At 36.4% G+C, this 21221-nt stretch overlaps 1 protein-coding gene across 3 annotated transcripts in view; it reads left to right on the top strand.

Moving 5' to 3' along the window:
• Positions 1-1784: 1784 nt before the first annotated feature.
• The window catches only part of LOC138709175 (zinc finger protein basonuclin-2-like), an 893892-nt gene continuing 874455 nt past the window's right edge, over positions 1785-21221 (top strand). For 2 of the 3 annotated variants that reach the window (XM_069839738.1, XM_069839734.1), the window contains exons 1-2: positions 4314-4824; positions 20892-21046. In XM_069839738.1, coding sequence (XP_069695839.1) covers positions 4788-4824; positions 20892-21046 — 192 coding nt within the window. In that variant the 5' untranslated portion in view covers positions 4314-4787. Of the gene's footprint in view, positions 2684-4313; positions 4825-20891; positions 21047-21221 lie in introns of those variants that run through there. The other variant, XM_069839735.1, reaches the window with a different exon arrangement.

Here is a 21221-nt window from a genome sequence, read left to right as displayed (position 1 = left end):
AGTCAGCTACCTAATGAGGTTTGAAATATCTCGTGCTCTAAAGCCTTTTAATAGAACAGAATTTCTCAAAAGAGTAATGATTAAAATAGCTTAAATTACTTGCCCATAAGAAGTTTTAATTTTGAAAAACTACGAATTTCTCGACCAAGTATCGAGAGAAGAATTTAGAAAATTCCTTATTATATTCAAGAGGAAGGTTAAAAAAAGAAGCAAGAAAAAATCGTATATTATTCACTGGCTCTTGATGACAGCAGTGACATTACTGATAGGCCTATAGTAAAGTTTGAGATTTTTATCCCCGGGATTGATCAAGATGTTAGTACAGGAACCACCACTACAGTCCGGGTCAGCTTACTTCATACCCTAAGGGTGAAACCTAACCATTTTTCCCCCATTACTACATATAGGCCTCCTAGTGGATTGTGATGATTTTCTAGTTTGCAGGTTTAATTTTCTTTTGCCAACTTCGTTTCGAGTTTCAATAATAACACGTACTACAAATGGTAGTGATTTTGTAACTGGTATGTTGGCAGCTGAGACAAATATCGACAATATTTGTCGGTACTAGAGTTCCATGAAATTAAAATTGTAGCTACTAGATTTCTGAGCCGGTTACTGGAAGCTAGTGAAACTTTAACATACTAATAATTAATTAATGTCAGTATTAATATTAATACATAGGCTTAATAGTTATTTTATGTGTTGCATTGTGGATATAATTCAAGACTATAGTCAGGTAAGTTTTGGATTAGTACTAATAATTTCATGTGGTCAAACAAAATACATTGTTAGGTTAGGTCTCGTGAGTCAATTGTTTAGTCAAACCAATGAATTTCATATTGCCAGACAAAATAGCCTACTTGAAATGTTGATCCCTTTCTCGTATAGGTTGCCTACGAAAATATGTTACAAATTATTGAATTATTTAGAATAACCTTCCAACATATAGTACTGTAAGTAGGCCTAAATAAGTCATCTAGTACATAGGATCGTGTGAGATCTGGTAACAGTTGGCAACACTGACAAGACGGCAATATTTGCTGTTTAGGAACTGTTTTTATGTGACCCTCACTATAGTTGTAGTTTTCATACCAACTACCTTTCCTCCGTCTCCTTACTTCATAGGCTGTCTGTCGCATGTAATCACTACATTTCGAGTTCTGATCACCGCTGCTTTGCCGTATAAGATCTAACTTCTGATTTGAGGAAGTCAAGACGAAATGAAGTTGAAGTGACGTTCTTGAACACGGCAATTAGCCTATTAATAATCACTTCGGCCGAAAGTTACTTCAAAATTTTTGTTTACCAACGCTTCACCAATAATCAGGTAAGTCTTTAAGATGTTTATAAAATATTAACTCCAGGTTTGGTTATCAACTGTCAGTCCTGATGGTGTGTGATTTATCAGTAATGAAGTTAGAGTACTTGATCCTGCAAGGCTCGGAGTCTGCAGATGCTTGTCGCGTGGAGAGGTCTGCGCGGCGTCACACGTGTCGCGTCGCTCGCGTCGGGGCGACATCGGACCAAGTGTCACCTGCGCTAAGCAGCCCGACGATAGGACAGCGGATGACGAGTGACGAATCCTTCGCAGCGTAGTCGCCGCCCCTTGGCCCGGCTCTTGTCTCTGGTTCGTCGGTGACATCTCATAGGCCTAATCCCGCAAGGATGTTATGCTGATGGGCGGAGGGGGAGGGCACTGGACAGATGATGGTGGTGGCAGGAGGGGAAATAAACCGGTAGGGGAGAGAAAGGACGAGACCGCGGTAGTGTCGCCCTTTGCCAGTGACTGTCTGACGGTCGCCCGGTGTGGACACGAGCGTGATACGCAGCGAACGGCGTGTTGACGTCACCTGCAGACGATATCGACACCGTGGCGTGAACAGCGAGCTTGTGGGAGCCGAATAACATCACGCTCAACACCTTCATTTGTTACGGACACAAGTCATACTTTTTTTTTTAGTGCAGTGACATTTTCTCCGATATTGATTTACAACGAATTAAATGTCTTGGATTCAAGTTGTGCTTCATCATGACTGTGAATACCAGCACTTCTGAAGTGGATATTATATAGCTCCTGAAATGACTGCAAGTGGTGCGAATGCTTGGACTTGAAAAGTTTTCGTCTCATGGTTGTTTTTTTTATTAAGTGGCAGTGAATGAATCTCGGTTTTAAAATGTGTGAAGTAATCAAAATACATTTAACTGCGCGCTTCTACCCTAACTGAACAACACATGTGAGTGTCGACGGATTTGTATCAAACGTGTATTTTCTACAGTTTCTAGTGCATTTGTGTTACGATGGCACATAAATATTTCAACAGCTATCATACAACTTTAGAAGATGACATATAATGTGCTGTATCACTTGTGAAAACACAACTTAGTGGCGATTTTTTTTTATTATATTCCGATTTAAAGTGTGGTTAATAGTCTACACCATCTCATGAAGATTTGTTAAAATCTGCATTGATTTTAATATGATGTGAATAGGATAAACCTATTACTTCGAAAATTTCGTGTGAATAAAACAAATAACACAGTGGATTTTTTAATGAATAAACAAGTGTAACAGAACTGAGTGTAATTTGCTATCTTACCTCTAAGAAAAGACGTAGCCTGCTTGCAATGACTAAATGGTAACAAGATAAACGAATGATACCGTCTTACTCGACAATGGGCATAGGTAAGCAGGTGATAACATAAAATGACTTACTTCACAATAATAAAACGTAGAATCTATTGTATACTTAGGCCTAAATTTCAAGTTATAGTTGGTTTTATTTCATACAAAAGAGCTCCTTGATGGAAATATTTCTCTATTCCACCACACAAATTGTATTGATTAAAAAAATAATTCACTAAAGCGGTTAAATTTATGTAATTATGAAAAATTTACGTGTTTCGAATGGATACGGTACACATAAGTTGTAAAATCACTTCACTGACAGGCGACACTGAGGAAGAACTTGGAGTGAAATGTGCACCAGTTCATTGTGCTAGAATAGTAGAGTGGTAAGAAGCTGCAGTTGTTAGTCAATAATCCGTTGCAATTCCGCGCAGTGTCTAAAAGAAAACTCGGGTAATGTTGTGGGGGTAACAGCAATCACAAGCGCGAAGGGTGCGCAGTTGAGAGCTGCTTCAGACCACTGGTTCCATCTAGTGAGCGCTAACAGAGACTCTCTGCTCTGACTCACAAGTTCTACTCTTGACTTCACATCAATACCGGGTCTATCTGGACTTCCCGTTTACAGACCATTATTCGAGTATTATAGGCAATTAAATCAAGCACAGATGAAATAGATACCTATGCCTAATTCTCTTTCTAAGACGTTCAGAGTTTAATAATTGAAAATGAAATTTCACTTTCATTAGGCTTCTTTACAACAGACATTGCAAAAAGTAAGTAAACAATGCGATTTAGAAGGAAATACACTTCTTCTTATAATTTATTTATTTTCTTCCTCAAGTACTGAGTTCTATGCCCATCGCGGCACATAGTTCTAGTCTTTTCAGTGCTTTCTTTGTAGGAACATAGTCTATATGTTAATTGTTTGTAGTTGTAATGTTTTTTTTTTTTACATTCCGTCTTAACTTACTGTCTGTGCTCTTGTAGGGCTGGTTTCTCTTTTTCTGATTTTATGCCGTGAGGTGCTCAGAGAACTAGCAGGTGCGAAATTTGAGTCTTGCTGCAAGCCAGGAATTCCAGCAATGACGGCGAGTCCGCCCGCAGGTTAAGCAAGAAGTGATCAATGATAAAGGGGACAGGGACCGAAGCCAGGTGCGGCGGGCTCGGGACACGCCTCTGTATGTCACTTCGCAAGTGCCGGGGAGGGAGAGGGTGTCACACGCCGTGTCAAGGAAGGGGCGGGACGCGACGGTGTCACCGGGGGGGCGAAGGGATTGCATTTCCTTACGAATGTCACCGCCTCTCCGCTGGCCCTCGTCATCGGCGCAGCTCTTATCAGGCGTATTTCTCGGGCGCATGTCCGTCTTTCTCAGGTCGACATTGGATGCGGGGGAGGTTAAAAGGGGTGGAAGAGGGGGTCAACTTTTTTTCTTCCTGACGATGGTATACACACATTTCGGAGCGTCCGTCTCTTTCTCTCTTCGTCTCTCACCCCCATGGCGCGACACGCCCGAGATGCTACCCTCTCGTCGTCGCCAAAACCCTCTGTTTCTCTCCGGCAAGTCGCCGAAAACGTAACCCTTCTTGTACATAGGCTAGGTGTTGCGACCCCCCCGGCGCGGCGCACGGCTGTGCCCGCGTGCTGCCTTCGCGATCGCCCGCAGTCCCGTGTCACCCTCGCGCGCGAACCCATGTGTCCGGTGACACGGCGCACGGCGCTCTGCGGGAACGACGGTAGGAGTGCGGAGTAGCCCTCTAAACACAAGAAAACCTGGGGAAGCAGCGAGTTGTTTTCAAATAGGCAATATAATTGATTACCGAATTATGCAACTGAAAGCTTAGAGTGACATTTAATTTATTGAAAATAGGGCGGATTCTAACAAAAGGCACGCGCATTTCCATTTAACTCTGAATGGCTATTGGTTTGTCCGTTTGGAGTTGAGCCCATCACTTTTCACGTAAATTAACTCGCTATCCGCAACAAAACAAATAGAAATCCAGCGACCTGTGGAATTATAACCTAAAACAAGCCACGCATACTCTCCGCTGTGATGATAAACACAATCCAGTTAATCCAGTGTAATTCAGTGACATTATATAAAACAGAACAAATGATTTTATTGTACGTCCTACGCGAACCGACTGCAGATCGCAGGGTGAAATGAAGTCATCTGCAGTAAGACAGATTATTATGAACGGTAAGTTAAAGTGTTGGTGAATTTCATAGTACATAATTAGTGGTTGAAACAAGTGAAATGATGAATAGCGCATGTGTACTGGTAGTGGCCTCGGCGTTTCAGCCAATAGGTCGAGTTATTTCAGAGCCGCACCGACCATAACCTTAAGTGTGCCGTTCAATTAAATGCTATTGCTAATTCTTTTGTTGAACGTGTTGATGCTAGGTTTGTGCACATGTAATTAAATGAATTACGATCAACAAATTGTAGCTGAGATTCCCTAACAAAACCCTGTAATAATAACAGCTCAGTTATTAATGCCCTCACATCCCTTTTCAATTTACTTCGATCCCTGCTGGTATTGTTTTTAACCTCAATTGAGAGTACTGCCCAGTTATATAAACACTGTTCGTGTACTCATAAATTTAATTTAATCACATTCCCCTGGCTGTGAACGTCTGCCTCTCAATATAGTTTACAAGATAGGGTTTAAAAGATCGAACCTCGTGTGCACTGCGATGTTGTCTAAGTTTATGGGTAGAACTTCTCGACTGTACTGATAATGAAATGGTGTGAATTCAAACGGTATTATTATTTATATTAATGGTGACGAATTAATTATGTTAATGTCAATGATATATTTTAATCTGAATAATTATTTGTGCGCCAATTTTAAATCATTTACTTCAATATAAAAAAATAAATAAATGAAATAGTAAGTGTAATAATTGCCAATCGCAATTAAAATTTAGAGCTGTAGGCTATGTGTTCAATAGACGAATAAGAAAATGCGTTCAATCGAAGTTCTGTTGTCTCTGAAAACTTGTTACAATAATTACGAAACTATAAACCCTACATAAAGTGGTACGAAAACAAAAATAAATAATAATTTTAAACATTATTGCAAAATTATTAAGCACTCGTGTGTCAAGATTTAATAACAATTATAATAGGCTTACATGCGTTAGTTAATATAAACTATAAAAATGCACGTGCTTTGTTACTTGACACTTTTATTTACTTTCATTGAGCAAATAACTTATGTGGAACTTTAGAGCTCTATTTACTAGGTACTTATAACATTTGTAAGTATATATTCTTAATTACTGAATTCAACTATCCTTAAATCTTTTCTGGCAACCTCAAAATTTGTTTTCATTTTTAACTTCAGTTATTTTATTGTGGCTAATACAGTTGTCGCATTTAGGATAAGTACATTGAATGAAATAGTGCTTCAGATAAAAGTTCGTTGTGAGCAAGGTGATAGTAGATAATTCTTCAGCATCATATTTCATTAAAGTGAAAGTGTCGTCATCATGTCGTCCAAATAATGAAAAATGATTGAGTTTTAATTGTTTTTATTTTTGTGACCAAGACACAGTGTTATTAGTATGCTGTAATTTGCAGTGGTTTTCATTATCTATTTTGTAAAATAACTTGAAAGAATTTATTCACAATTGACTTCAACAAATAACTTACGTTTTTAATCCTTAGCCTATTGTTTAATCACACGACTAAACTGATTTGCAGAAACTAATGCATACAGACTCTTCTTCACAATAACCTAAACTTTTCTTTAGACTTTGTAGGTTACCCTCGTGTACCTATGAAATCATTCGTTATGAAAGTGAATAATTATAGATCTAAGTACCAATAAATTAAATACCAGTATAACTGTTCATTCGGTAGGCCTACTGCGTATACATTTAAATCGATGCTAGATTTTAAGACATCAGTGTATTTAGTTTCTGTCTTGCTAGTACAGCGTTGATTAAGAAATGTATAAAATTCAGTTTTATTAATCTTTTACATTTATTAGCGTAAAAGTAAGAATATTTAAATGTGAACTAGATATAAAATTAAGTAAAATTATTATACACATATCATTCTTACCCGAAATAAGCTTTTGCATTTAATGCAACTAGTCTATAAGAACATCTGTAAGATATGATCGAGCTATAGGTCTACTTACTTATCATAAATATGGGCTGCTTAATTGTGTCTCAGTAATTTTAATGAAAATAAATTAAAAGAAACGTAACGGTAACCAATAGACACAATAATATTCTTATCAATGCCATCGAGAGTTGGGTCCTAGTTCTAATTAGAAATGTTTTAAAATTTAAAGAACATAGGCCTAAGCTTAGGCCTAGTTATAAATAAAATATAATTTAATTTTATGAAAATATTTAACAATATTGATATATAAGTTACCTAATGTTTTACTTGTGTTATATATCCACATAGCCCTAAGGTTATTATTTAAGTAATTGCTATAAAACCTTACATTAGTAACAGGATAAAAATATGATTCGGTACCAATTATGACCTATATCTCTAAGTTATATTTTAGCGATTAGAATATTGTGTGAATTGTAGGATAAATTGTTTAGGAGTTATCTAAGGTTTAGAAATTGTTATCCACGGCTATGACACTCTTTTTATAGACCTATTTTAGTTAAACTGATTATAGATAGTGTGCTTAACACAGGCTTACCAAATATGAAACTTACTCCCAAGAGCATAGTGAGAAGTAGTTTTAAATGTCAGAGTATTTCGTTTTTATATTAATTTAATTTGTTGCATTCCATAGATCTTACATTAGGATTGAAGCTTTAATATGTGGAACAAGACAAAAATAATGTTACCTATTTACAAGTATTTTACAACATAGACTATCATAAAAAAAACTTAATGAAGATACAAATTCTATAGGTAGATGACAGTGGAACAATATCTGCGTTTAATTCAGCAGCATTTTCCTTTTAATTTCACTGAAGATTTCTCCAAACTTGAACATGAAGTAGAAAAACGTAAATGTAAACTTACATTGTCACTTATATTGCATGCAGACTGTACTTAATATAGCATCAGCCCTGACTCGTACAAGTATGAAGTTATGGACAACGAAATGCATTGCATACTTTTGAGACGAGATCTTCGCTGCGGTTGAAGTGGTAGCGTTTCTGGTTACAAATATAGTAAGTCCGAGTTCGAGTCCTTGCATAAGCCTAGGCCTGTAAGTGCATTTCTTTATTTTTTTCCATACAAAATATAGGCTATGTGTGTTCCTTATATCATATTTGCGTGTGTATCTTACGATATGGTTTTATTGACTACATTACAAGCGAGTTCCTCAAATTGCGAATGTCTAGTAGTGGTTTAAAGCTCTAATGACAGTGAGGAAACGGACAAAAAGTGCAAAAATGATGATGATGATGATGATGACGTCGAAGATGATGATGATGTATTTTGAAGTGACACCTAGAAAATATGCCTTCAGTGATAGGCTAATTTCATAGCCTACGTCTATTAGTTTCAGATTACGTTATTTTTACGAGATGGTGCAAAGCTGACTGATTTTCTAAGCGAGTAGACATATTTCATTAGGGCTAAGTATTTTAGATCGCATATGGACAGATTCATATGAAGCCAAAACTCATCGCTGTTTCTAGCTAGAAAGCTATAGTGAGTGTCAACTGCAGTGACCATGGTTGACAGTGTATCTACGTTAGCTTAATAAACCACCCCATAACTTATTATTCGTTGTGAATAAGGGAAATATTACTGTTACTGCAATTTACTGTTAAACGAACACTGAAATTAAAATTGGAAATAAATTATATATTTCAAATTTAACAGTTCAAATTTCGAAACTAACTCTAGTATTCTGTTACTTAATTTTAGTTTTGTGACTTCATAGTTGTGAAAAAAAAACTAGTCTTGTAGAATATGTTACCATGAAAATCTGTGGTTATTTATTTACCAATGTTTTATATTCTAAACCTACCTACAAATTTTATAAGATTAATGGTAGCCTAATACAGAAGAAGAGGCATACAGACAGGATTTCTTCCACCATTCCTATTTCCCCCGCCTTTTTTTATTGCATCATTATCGCCGTACATCATATTCTGATTGTGTCTGAATGAGATAAATAGTTTAAGCAAAAAATAACAATGTTATCGATATTATTGTTATTTTATTGGTAAGACGTAAGGTCTATCTTACTTTGTATAACAAAACATACGATTTAAAGTCTTATCGTATCTGTAGTCTGAACTTCACTTATAAAATTTGGAAATAGACCTAATTATAAGAAATTCATGGAGGAAACATTAATATAGCCTATTAAAAACTATAAAATTTGTTTATTCTTAAAGCAATAAATGCAGTTTAAATTGCATTTTACATCACATGACTTACACTTGAACTCTTCCTTTACGTATAAGTGAGGTAAAATTTTAAGTTACAAAATCTATTACTTATAATTATTGATGTAGCCTACGCACATTGGAAACATAGAAACATGGGCGTACTGGACACAATTAAATATAAATTAAACCAATAGAATAAGAGATAGGCCTACCTTAACAAAATTCAGCCAACGAAAATTAAAAAAAAAAAATGCAAACATAGAAATGCAATAGACTAGCAGTAAATAATACAGAATCTTAGTGGACGTAATTATCAGGATAAAGTAGACTAGTCTATTTGTCTGACAAGCAATACCTCTTTAAGTGCACCTAAAGCATAGTCATCGGTTTATTTCCATTCATAAATTAGCCTATATTTTTAATATGAGTAAGTTTTTTTGTTTTTAAGACATGCTAAGACACACTAAATGTAGGCCCAACTACAGCTAGAAGAGGAAAATAGCCTAATGGACTGGACTGCTATAGTTTCCAGAATAAACGGACATATGTGAATTTTTTAATATGTACAAATTTAAACTGTCTCTAGTCAGGTTTTTTTGTTGCTGATTACGAAGGATTACTGCTTCATTATTTTGCGAAAAAAATATATATTACCGTAGAGGCCTAAACAGGCGAATATATGCCTAATTATAAGCTAGTAAGTTAGCTTTCGTCAGTAGGCCTATTAAATAAGGAAAAACTATGTTTGTCCAATAACTACATAACGCTACAACAAAACACTACAGCGAGTTCTGCAGCACGATATGAAACAGTGTCAGTACTTAAAATAACATAATTCTCACTCAAGTTCCGTCAGCCTGAAATAAGAATGTTAAGGAAAAGGATGTAGACTATTCAAATTTGTAAAATATGGATACAGAAATGAAATGAAATAATTAGTGCAATTCTTAACGAGCCTACAATGAAAATACCAACGCCACATAAGCCTATGCATTCAAATGTTATGGCAACTTCGAAATTCAAGGACATTAATTCATATTTCACAGATAGTTTGTATGTTTTTTTTAAGTTCTTTAAATATAGACTTAATAGACAATAAATAGAAAATTCGTGCAATATAGGCTAACTTATTTCGTAATTCATAACAGAGATTATTTTTAAAAGTCATGTATGAAAATTATTTTATCATTCGATTCTATTCGTGTCTGTAATTCATATTTACATCTTCTGCATTCGAATTGCAAGCAATATTTAGTTCTTAACCAGATAATTTGATAGGCTTATAGACTAAGTTATTCGTTGATCTCACTACGTTAACGTACTTCAAAATTTTTGGAAATCCTATCTCGTTAGATTCCATTACGACTTAGTACAGACTAGTATTATTGCAAATGGTATTTCGACACAGGTGTTACACTATGCATTACTTTGGCGAATATTGTATGAACTTTGTATTCGTAATTTTTGTTAGTCTCATCCAGAAAATTATTAACTGAGGTAAAATTAACGTGTGAACATTGTAACAACCAGCAAAAATCAGATTCAATTATATCCTCTTAGACCTATATTAGTTAGTGGGTATTTTAAATATCAGCTTATAATGACTTTATTTGGAAACCTTATTTTATGGCTACATATTCCAAAACATTCTATTGATGATAACTAAGCTTATGTAATCTATAGACTTATACCATTTGGGGCAATTATGTCATCTTTATGGAACTGTAATAAAATCAATGACGACACTGTATCAACTACTAGCTTCGACGGAATTAATAATAGCGGGATACTATTTGGCAAGATGAGGCCGAGAATTCGCCATGGAATTACCTAACATTCACCATACAATTGAGTAAAACCTTGGGATAAACCTAATCAAGTAATCAGCCCAAGTAATATTCGGGCCTGATAACGGCTCCGGATCAGCAGACAAACCCGCCTGCCGACTGAGCTACACCGGTGGCTCCCAGATATTTTCTATCACGTAGGCCTAGTAGTTGTATACAAATAAATAGTTTTGCTATTCTTTGATCTTACATCATGTAAGCTAAATATGTTGATGCCAATTATTTTGTGCACTTGACATTATCTGTAGTAGACTTTGTATTCCACGAGAAATGTTGTCATCGCTTTTTTTCCTCTTTCTGTGTTTTAGGAAGTGTGTAAACACTTCTCTTAGCCTATTAATTGTATCTCTGCTGTTTAGAGAAGTCATTTGTCTTATTCATTTAGAATCCAGTTTCGCTGTAACAGAGTAACGACCGACCGAAGAGCAATAATAATAATAATAATAATAATAATAATAATAATAATAATTATTATTATTATTATTATTATTATTATTATTATTTTTATTCTCTTAATTGTCGTTCTTATTATCTGACTTAAAGTATTTGCGTTTTTGTTTCTTTTCATCCTTATTCTTCTGAGGATATGAAAGCACACTAGACATTCAAAGTAAAATAAATTCTTGTTCACATGGTCAGAATAGTGACAAGCCACTCTTAGGTCAAGACTGCTTAAAGTAAACACAGAAAAGAGGCACAATCCCTACAAAAAGGATGCAATTATTGTGTACTTCCCTGCCGGAAATTAAACGATGTTCCGTTAGATTTATAACCAAAAATATGCGCTGCCATGCGACCTTATCAGAGAACAAAGATATTTTATAATGAAAAAATAAGCCTATTTAGAATAGAATCTATATTATTGCTCACATTGTACCTAAGTTTATGTTCTCAAATAAGAATAGACCTATACAGTATCAACAGCGATATTAAGATATGCGGGTTGAGCTACGTAAAATATAAGCCCAAAACAACGTCATTTTCAAGTTACACACTGACCCCGCCATCAATTATCATGTGGTTTACAGCTCTAAAAAATTGTGCTGGTGTAATCTACGTTTTCTCTGGCAGACATCATGTCAGGGCCAAATGTCTGACGCTATCTACATTATCTTTGGTGAGGTTTCTTCTTTTGTGATAACCTTTAATTTCCTGATAAGTTTACATTTGCGATGACCTTCTGATGATTGACAGATTCAATCCTGTATATCAGTAGCCTACCAGCTCCTCACAATTTTATTTCTTTGTTTGTAACAGTTAGGTCTATAAATTTATCATCAATTTTGATTACGAAGTCGTTTTGAAATCCTTGTCTTTATAATGAAATATACTCATAAAGTTTATTCTTCTTCATGGTATGGGATCACAGGTAGAACATAGATATCTGTTCTTTGTCAATGTGCTTTCCTGTGTCCTAGGCGGAGGACTGGGGGTCGAACCAACCTCATGTTGTGAAAGTCCTGCGTAAATTATAAAACCACAAATAAGAGGGAAAGGTAAGAATATCATATCAACTGCTTATCTCATTTTATTACACATTTCTTCTAGCTACTGGCACTGAGAATTCACACCCTTAAAATAGCCGTGCCATGAGATTTAACTGATTGACTGCTCTACAGTGCCTCAGACCTTTCTGGAATTGTGTAAGTCCGGTAGATTTTAATTGCGTTTCTAAGATAGAAACAATTGTAGACGTGAAATTCATTACCCCCGATTAAATTATGACAATGTTTCTGGTGTAAAGTCCACTTGATTTGTAGTTATAACAAACAGTTCCATTAACTAAGATCTATTTCAGTTTTAGCCTATATTGATCCAGAAATTATCAAAATAACTATTAGCCCACATGAAATAGCCTAAAGTTAATTTCGCATTAATTTGTGTTTTCTATAAAAATGAGTAACTTACATGAGACGAGACAACACTCCCGGTGCACACTACACAGTTCATAATTTGATAGTATAAAAATACTTTGCCTTACGTCTATGTAACGAACATGAATTGACAGAAGAGAAGGCTTTAGGCCCTATATTTGTTCCACTGCTAGCGTGAATCAACTATGCATGTTACATTTCGTGCTATTTCACTTAAAATTACCACTCTTTTCGAGTTCGCGAACTGTCATAAGTAGGTGTAAAAAGATCCAACATTTCTCAATCACGTATTTGCCTGTTCCATCATCAGGACCAATACTGGAGACTAGCTCTTGGTAACGGACTCAATAGATAGCTCTTCTCTTCCTTTTGCATTCTCTGACAACTGAACGACACATAACTTAAACTTAGTTTCGAAACTTTGGATTTTTATTTTATTGTCTATTTATGACGTAATGCAAAACAAAAACTTCGCACCACCACGTTAAACATTGCGAAATCTCAACGCATAGGCTAATTTAATCTATTATCATCTTCGTTCGCCTAGGCCTATTACAGAAAATATAATAATTACGAATCCGTATTTTGTCCTTCCAACTAAATTCTACAATAGGCTACAGATTGCTCTTTTCACAATAAATTGTGTAAGGCTACTCAATAGTCCTATCTCAGATTCATGTTTATCAAATCTGTTTTTAAGAATGGAAAAAATAGGTAGGCCTAATAGTGTTTACGGAATAATACGATAGGCCTATTAAATTTGTACAAGGATGAACGTAATATGCATTGCAATTTTCAAGACCTTATTTTTTTTTTTCTATATGACAAGAGAACTTCCACTAAATGTATTTTTTCTGATGAGGATTGTACACCGTGTGTTCAGACTTAGCTCTACTGTACACCATATGCTCAGACTTAGCCCTATTGTACATTGTGTTCAGACTTAACCTTATTGTAAACTGTAACGTTCAAACAGCCATACCCTACACAGTGTGTTCAGACTTAGCCCTACTGTACACCATATACTCAGACAGCCCTATTGTACACTGTGTGTTCAGACTTAACCCTATTGTATACTAGCCTATAACGTTCAAACAGCCATACCCTACACCGTGTGTTCAGACTTAACTCTATTGTACATCGTATGTTCATATTTAGTCCTATTGTAGGCCCTACACAGTATGTTCAGACTTAGCCTCAATGTACACCGTGTATTTAAACAGCTTATTATATACCCTGTGTTCAGACAGTCTACTGTAGTCTATACCGTGTGTTCAGATTTAGCCCTAGACCAGTAGTGTCAGAGTTGTAAGCTCCGAAACCGGTTGTGGGGCTAGAGACGTGCAGTCGGAGCGTGAACTTGCTTATGTCTGTGGAAGCACCAGAGCACGCAACGAGTTATAGTGGAGCGCTCCACTCCGTTTAGGCTCTGTCTGACAACGCTGCCCTAGACTATTGTATGCCTACAGCGTGTGTTCAAGCTAGGGAACGAAGTTGAGACATCAAAACATTGCCTTCACGCGGCTACAGGTTTAAGGAACACAGGATAACGAATGACGTTAGCTGTTTACTTCACTGATGTACCTTCAGGTTCGTATACAAAAAGAAGGACTTCGCGTGAAGGGATCTCTGTTCCTTCGAAGTTTAATGGGTGTGGTTTTTGTATTGTTTACTGCATTAGGCTATAATAGTTGTTTCGACTCAGCACGCCTATTTTCTGTTTAAGTAGTAAAGTAAACCTGTCGTATGGAGTTCATCTGGCAAAGGTACTGTGAAGATGTATTAAAATGTCGCCAATAAAATCTACAACTTTGCCTGTGCTTGTAAAAGACTTCGGAGATGACTATTTTTCAGTCAAGGATGAAAATATATTAGACTCTATGGTGTAAAGCGTGTAAGCTAGACATAAAAGTTAATAAGCGTCATGATTTATAAAAACAATGCGACTCTAAAAGACACATCGAACATCTGGAATTGTTTAGCGTTTTGATTTCGAGTCAGTCTACTTTTTATTATGATTTGTGTCTAATACTGATATGTACGAATATTCCGTTCCATAAACTTGAGAAACTACATTTTAAATACTTCATTGAAAAGTATAGCTACGTTTAGAAAATTTCCGACTCGAACAACAATGCGTACACAATATTTACCCTCGTGTTATGAAATAACTTTAAATTCTATACGCTCAGCTGTTTAATAAACGTGTTAATCTAAAACTGAAGAGTATTCTTGAAACAATTCTGAATATTCGAAATTCTGTGAAGTGCAATATGAACTAAATAATAAACAGACACAAGATTATAATATTTCAAAGTCGCATCAATAACATCGTGTGATGTCGAAAGAACATTTTCTTGTTTGATTGACAATCGAAACAGGTTTATATTTTACAATTTACGAATATAAACTTACACAGTTGCACATTGCAACAAAATTAATGACACTTAAAGTAGGATCTACCCATTATTATTTAGAAGAGAATGAAGTAAGTCGCTTTCGTAAATGTGTGTTATAGGCCTACTCTAGCCCTACTTGTTTTAGTCACCTGATTATACCGAGCAATATTTTGATTAAAGTACAGCAGTGCTCTGTAGAAGTCCCTGTACTACCCTGAGTTGGTGTAAACAACACGACTTGTATAATACTCGACGCATTTAAGTTCATAGGTTCTGTGTCTAAACTTCCATCCCTAGTGCACTGTGTATTCAGACATAGGTCTAGCCCTAGTGTACACCATATGCTGAGACAATTATATTTATTATACACCGTTTGTTCAGACTTCGCCCTATTGTAGGGCCTGCACCGTGTAGGCCTGTTCAGACATAACCCTATCGTACACCATATGCTCAGAGATCCCTATTGTGCACCATGTGTTTTGACTTAGTCCTACAGGTATTGCATATCGTGTGTTCAGACGTAAGCCCTCTTGCATACCTTGTCTTCAGATTTAGCCCTGTTGCACACAGTGTGTTCAGATATAGATCTATTTTACACTATGTGTTCAGACATAGATCTAATTTACGTGTGTTCAGATAGCCTTATTTTATATCTTGTGTTCAGACTTAGACCTATTGTACATATGTGTTCAGACAGCCCTATTGTACATCTTGTGTTCCGACTTAGTACTACAGGTATTGTATATCGTGTATTCAGACTTAAGCCCTGTTGCATACCGTGTGTTCAGACATAGATCTATTTTAAACCGTGTGTTCAGATAGGTCTATTTTACACCGTGTGTTCAGATAGCCCTATTTTACCGTCGTGTGTTAAGATTTAGTCCTATTGTACACGCGTGTTCAGACAACCCTATTTTACACATTGTGTTCAGACTTAGTCCTAATAGAGGATATCCAAATCTTTTGAAACTACATTAGGGTAAGAAAATGCCTCTTGGATCTCAAGTTTTCTTCTAACACTCTAACTTCTTTTTCTCATTCATCTTTCTTCTAGTTTTTGTGGCATTAAGCTATGGTTGTATCTGACCCATTTTTATCTCCTTATTCTCTACCCTACGCTTCTCTTTTGATGAGTCCTATAGACTAATTTATTATAGTTCTTATTTAAGAAATTCATTTGAAGTAATATCTATGCAGCAATGTTCACTTCATTCCATTTTACAGTGTATTCTGTTATTTCTGCGTTAGAATAATCTTATGAGTTCTTGGAGTAGGCTACTGTAGTTAGGTCTATTCTGTAATGTAGGGCCTATCTATTTATTTTTCTTCCACGGAGTGAGAGAAGTGGCCAACAGGCTTGGAGCTCACATATTCAGTTTCTTTCAGCCCCGAACCCTTTTCGAGGACGCGTTTTGTGTGCCTTTTAAATTTTCTCCTTCCACTTCTCCTCTTTCAATTCAATTCAATATAGGTGTCCCTAGTCTTAAGCCTATATTCTTCCACATACTCCAGAAATGCCCATTCTAATGTTTGTATTTGGTGTCGATCACTTCGATTTATATATCAATAATGAGTGCCACTATTAACATTAACATTTTATCACCATCGTCATCATTATCAGCAGTGGAAGTCATCGGCTGTGTGGCTAGTAGCTATGATGCAAGGTCGTAGCTTAAAACAGCAAGGATGAATACAACAAGAGATACACTTAGTCCCAAAGGGCGGAAAGTAGGCTATATCTGCAATTACCGTTGCGAATCAAACCCTAATCTTCTGTAATCACAGCGAAGAATATAAAATCTCATTCACGTTGTTATAAAAATGACACATCTCTTAATATTCAATTTTTAAAATAGGGTTATAGGGCTTACAATTTCTTCAAATACACAAATTATAGGTGAATAATAAGTATACTGCAATGCTCAACAATTAAAAATTTATTTTATCAGTAAAATAAAACAGTAGTAGAGGTAAGTTCTTGAATAAAAATGTGTAACTGGAGATAGATTTAGAATACAACTTAACAATTTTGGTTAAATCAATTCTTCAATAAGTTTGTTCGGTGGAAATACTTGGAACTACATACGAGCATGCAGAACATCACTTCATAGATGGTTGATAGACACAAAACATAAAGTACAAGAAGAGAAATCTGTCTCACGGCACTTTCTCCATCACCATGTCACAGGAAATGCACCCAAGTTACCGCGAATATAGGTGTGAATGAATCTAAATTCATGTCAGTACACAAACTATATATTTATTGTATACCTCGACTTCTTTACATTTGAATCAGTTTAGGTAGGCCCTACATCTTACTTGCATTTAGAAAAACAGATATTTAAATTCGGACCACAGAAACATTCTTGAACAGAGTGTCGTAAAAGAACTTTGTTCCTGGTGAAGAAACTCAGGCAAAATTTGATGGTCCTTCCTCGCCAATATCGCACATTTTGATAGAAATTTGTCTTTTTCTGCCCTTTCAGTTATTGAACTGTGTGTCCGTTACGGATGAAAGGTATAGGGGCCTATATGGAAAATTAAGTCTCAGTGTTTTATCTTGTTTTCTTATTAGTAGGTCCAAGTAAACGTTCGCTTAGATGATACACATTCAGGTGACATTTCTTAAATATTTCCATAATTTATTTTGATAATTATGTAAGAAAATCAGTTTCATAACTAAGCTAACTTAGCCTAGACCCTACTTGTTTTTCTTATCACTGTTCCCATGTTGTGAAATGGCAACATACAAAAGAGAAAAACCACTAGGATGTCCAATATTTAAAATTAATTTTTTGGTAACGATGGAATTACTGCTGCAAGCTATTACCACAGTCTAGTATAGCCTAGCCTATACAGTCACGAAGCTTGAGTTGTGAGGGTACTAGGAACAATAGATTGTGCCGGTACTATTTCGCATTGTCTGTGATGAGGCGACAGTAGCGATCCTAGTGGTTAGCAACTATCTCTAGATGCATATTCCCTACTTATTGAGCTTCGTGACTGTATATACTAGACTGTGCTATTACTCCATGCAGTTCCATCAGGGTTATAACGTGACTTCTTTTGCAGTCACTACATAACAGCATACGCTACTACAGAATTTGATACGAGTTGTCTTCAAAGTGAATTAGGCTGATCGATCTGTTATATATGTGATCAGGGCTATAACGTCTCGCTTTATATTAGGCTAATATCTTCCTTCTCGTAGACTATTATTACCCTATATTACCTAACTTATCTTAAGCGGTAATGTTGCTCTAGCTAGGTTAATCACAAGACTAGAATCCCGCTACTTACGAAAGTTCTAACTCCTGAAGCTACATGATGATGGTGATGATGATGATGATGATGATGATGATGACGATGAGCGTCATCAGCATACTTTATGAATCGGATAGGCCTACTTTTGTCTGTTCCATTTCCCCCCTTTTGCGGATTATGGACCAACAATTTTATTAGCGAGAATTCCTAATCATGTGGTCAGCATGGTGCATCGTCACAAATTCATACCACACAAGACAAGACATACTCAATCCCAAAGAGATAGATATAAAAGTTCTACTTTCTTTCGAGACTGTGGATGTTGGCTTTTTAGGCACATGACGTCTAATGGGAAAGAACAAAATAGGAAACAAAGTAATTTATACTAAGCAAATCTGACTTTCAGGTAGAAGCTCCCTGTGAAGCAGGCTTGAATAATTTCAAGGGAAAAATTGTTCCGGGATCGGGTATCGATCCCGCACGAATGCTCTACCGACTGAGCTACCCCAGGAACTATACACGACACCGTCACAATTCTTCCCTTTATATCCACACAACTCAAATGGGCTGACAAGACGCCAGAAACCCAACTTTGAGTGCACACAATTCACAAGACGCCAGAAACCCAACTTTGAGTGAACACAATTCAAAGTAAGAAATTATTCAAAGTAATTTACAGTAAGTTATAAAATATAAGAGTGGGCACAGTAGGTAAGTCAAGAAGCTTAATTGTATTCAGGACCGTAGAGTTACGTGCCTTCTAGATAAACAACTAAATACATTATAAATTATTCTATTAAAAAGATTAATTAGTCATTTGTTTTCTTCTAGTATCGGGATTAAGAAAGCACTGCAGTTTGTCTTCGAAGTTTGTCTTCGTAACGTACTACACGAAGTAAACTTTTACCCCTTCTTCATTTAGATATTCTTCTGTTGACAAACTCTTTTCCAAGTTAATACAAATTAAACTTCAACATGCATAGCTTGCTACGGTGTCGAAATGATATTGACAGCCTTAGCCTATATGTATATTGTAATTAACCATGCAAATGTCTGTAAATTTCATTTCACATAATTGAGAGATGAATCTGAATAAGAATTATGTAATCACCCTTACATGCAAAAAGATAGTTGAGAGCGTAAGCAACCAGATGCGCAGCATCACAAGATCCTGGCCAATTGCTTTCGTTGACCGGGAACCTAACAAGCATCATAACAAATTACTTCGAAATGACTTTGCAGCCGTCTCACATGTGTTAGCGGTTCGCTGCCGCCTCGTACAGTATGCACATATCGTATTTGTTGTACAGATTTTTTTTTTGTTCTTCCCTCCATCTTTGTCATCATCATCTTTATAATCATCATCGTCGTCATGATCACTATTGCCATAGCTAATCATAATCATCACCATCGAATTCATCATCATGTAGCCTATGTTCATCTTCTTCGCCAAATTCATCATAGTCTAATTTATGTTCATCATCATCATCGTTTTCTCCTTTTTCTTCAAGATCATATTCATGATGCCTACCCGTAATTAGATTGTAATCGCATCCGTCATTGTTATTATTATTTTATTAATGTTCACTAATATAAGTTATTGACATTCGGAGGAAATTAAACGCAGAATAAATATAGGAAATGCCTGTTATTATTCGGTTGAGAAGCTTTTGTCATCTAGTCTGCTGTCAAAAAATCTGAAAGTTAGAATTTATAAAACAGTTATATTACCGGTTCTTCTGTATGGTTGTGAAACTTGGACCCTCACTTTGAGAGAGGAACAGAGATTAAGGGTGTTTCAGAATAAGGTTCTTAGGAAAATATTTGGAGCTAAGAGGGATGAAGTTACAGGAGAATGGATAAAGTTACACAACGCAGAACTGCACGCATTGTATTCTTCACCTGACATAATTAGGAACATTAAATCCAGACGTTTGAAATGAGCAGGGGATGTAGCACTTATGGGCGAATCCAGAAATTGCATATAGAGTGTTAGTTGGAATACCGGAGGGAAAAAGATCTTTGAGGAGGCCGAGCCGTAGATGTGAGGATAATATTAAAATTGATTTGAGGAAGGTGGGATATGATGATAGAGAGTGGATTAATCTTGCACATGATAGGGACCGATGGCGAGCTTATGTGAGGGCGGCAATGAACCTGCGGGTTCCTTAAAAGTAATTTGTAAGTAAGTGAGTAATATAAGTTATTAATGAACTATAGCCTATCATCATCGTCATCTTCATATTTACAGTTTTAATCATTATCATCGTGATTGTCATTAGGCCTGTACCCATCATTCTCGACATTAATCCTACAATCATCGTTTCCGTCTTCATCTTTCTATCTTTCGCCGCCACAATATCCTCTTATTCCTCCTCGTCCTCCACTGCTTGGTAGTAATACATTTATAAGCAGTTAGTTACCGCTGAATGTTGCAGTGTCTAATACGTTTGTATCATGTTGTAGCGAATGTGTATGTCTCTCATTTGTTTTTTTCTTTGTTGTTGATTTTTGCTTGCGCTTTTTTGTTGGCCTCCCGACAACCAGGAGAGGGTCGTGGGAGTCCGCCGGCTCGGGGGGATAAGATCAAGATGCCCACTGCCGCAGCTGCTCCACGCATGCGCCGCCCCGACGACCAATCAGCGGCCAAGTTGAAGTTGCCTGGGCCCCCAGCGAACGGAGCGGGTCTCATGATGGAAGTGGTAAGTACAGAGACAGCAAAGTAGCATCCCCCTCCCGTCCCCCCCACCAGGCCTTGGCACAACCCCTCCTTTCCTTACACCACCCCCTCCAACTCTTCATCTCTTCTCATCCAACCCCTCTGCTATTCCTTTTTTATTTTTTTTTTTAGTAAAACCCCTTCTTTCCCACTCGCTA

This window comes from Periplaneta americana, chromosome 11 (assembly GCF_040183065.1).
Source record: "Periplaneta americana isolate PAMFEO1 chromosome 11, P.americana_PAMFEO1_priV1, whole genome shotgun sequence".
In the NCBI taxonomy this organism is placed as follows: domain Eukaryota; kingdom Metazoa; phylum Arthropoda; class Insecta; order Blattodea; family Blattidae; genus Periplaneta; species Periplaneta americana.
The sequence above is the reverse complement of the archived record's forward strand: the minus strand, read 5'-3'. Positions and strand labels throughout refer to the sequence as shown.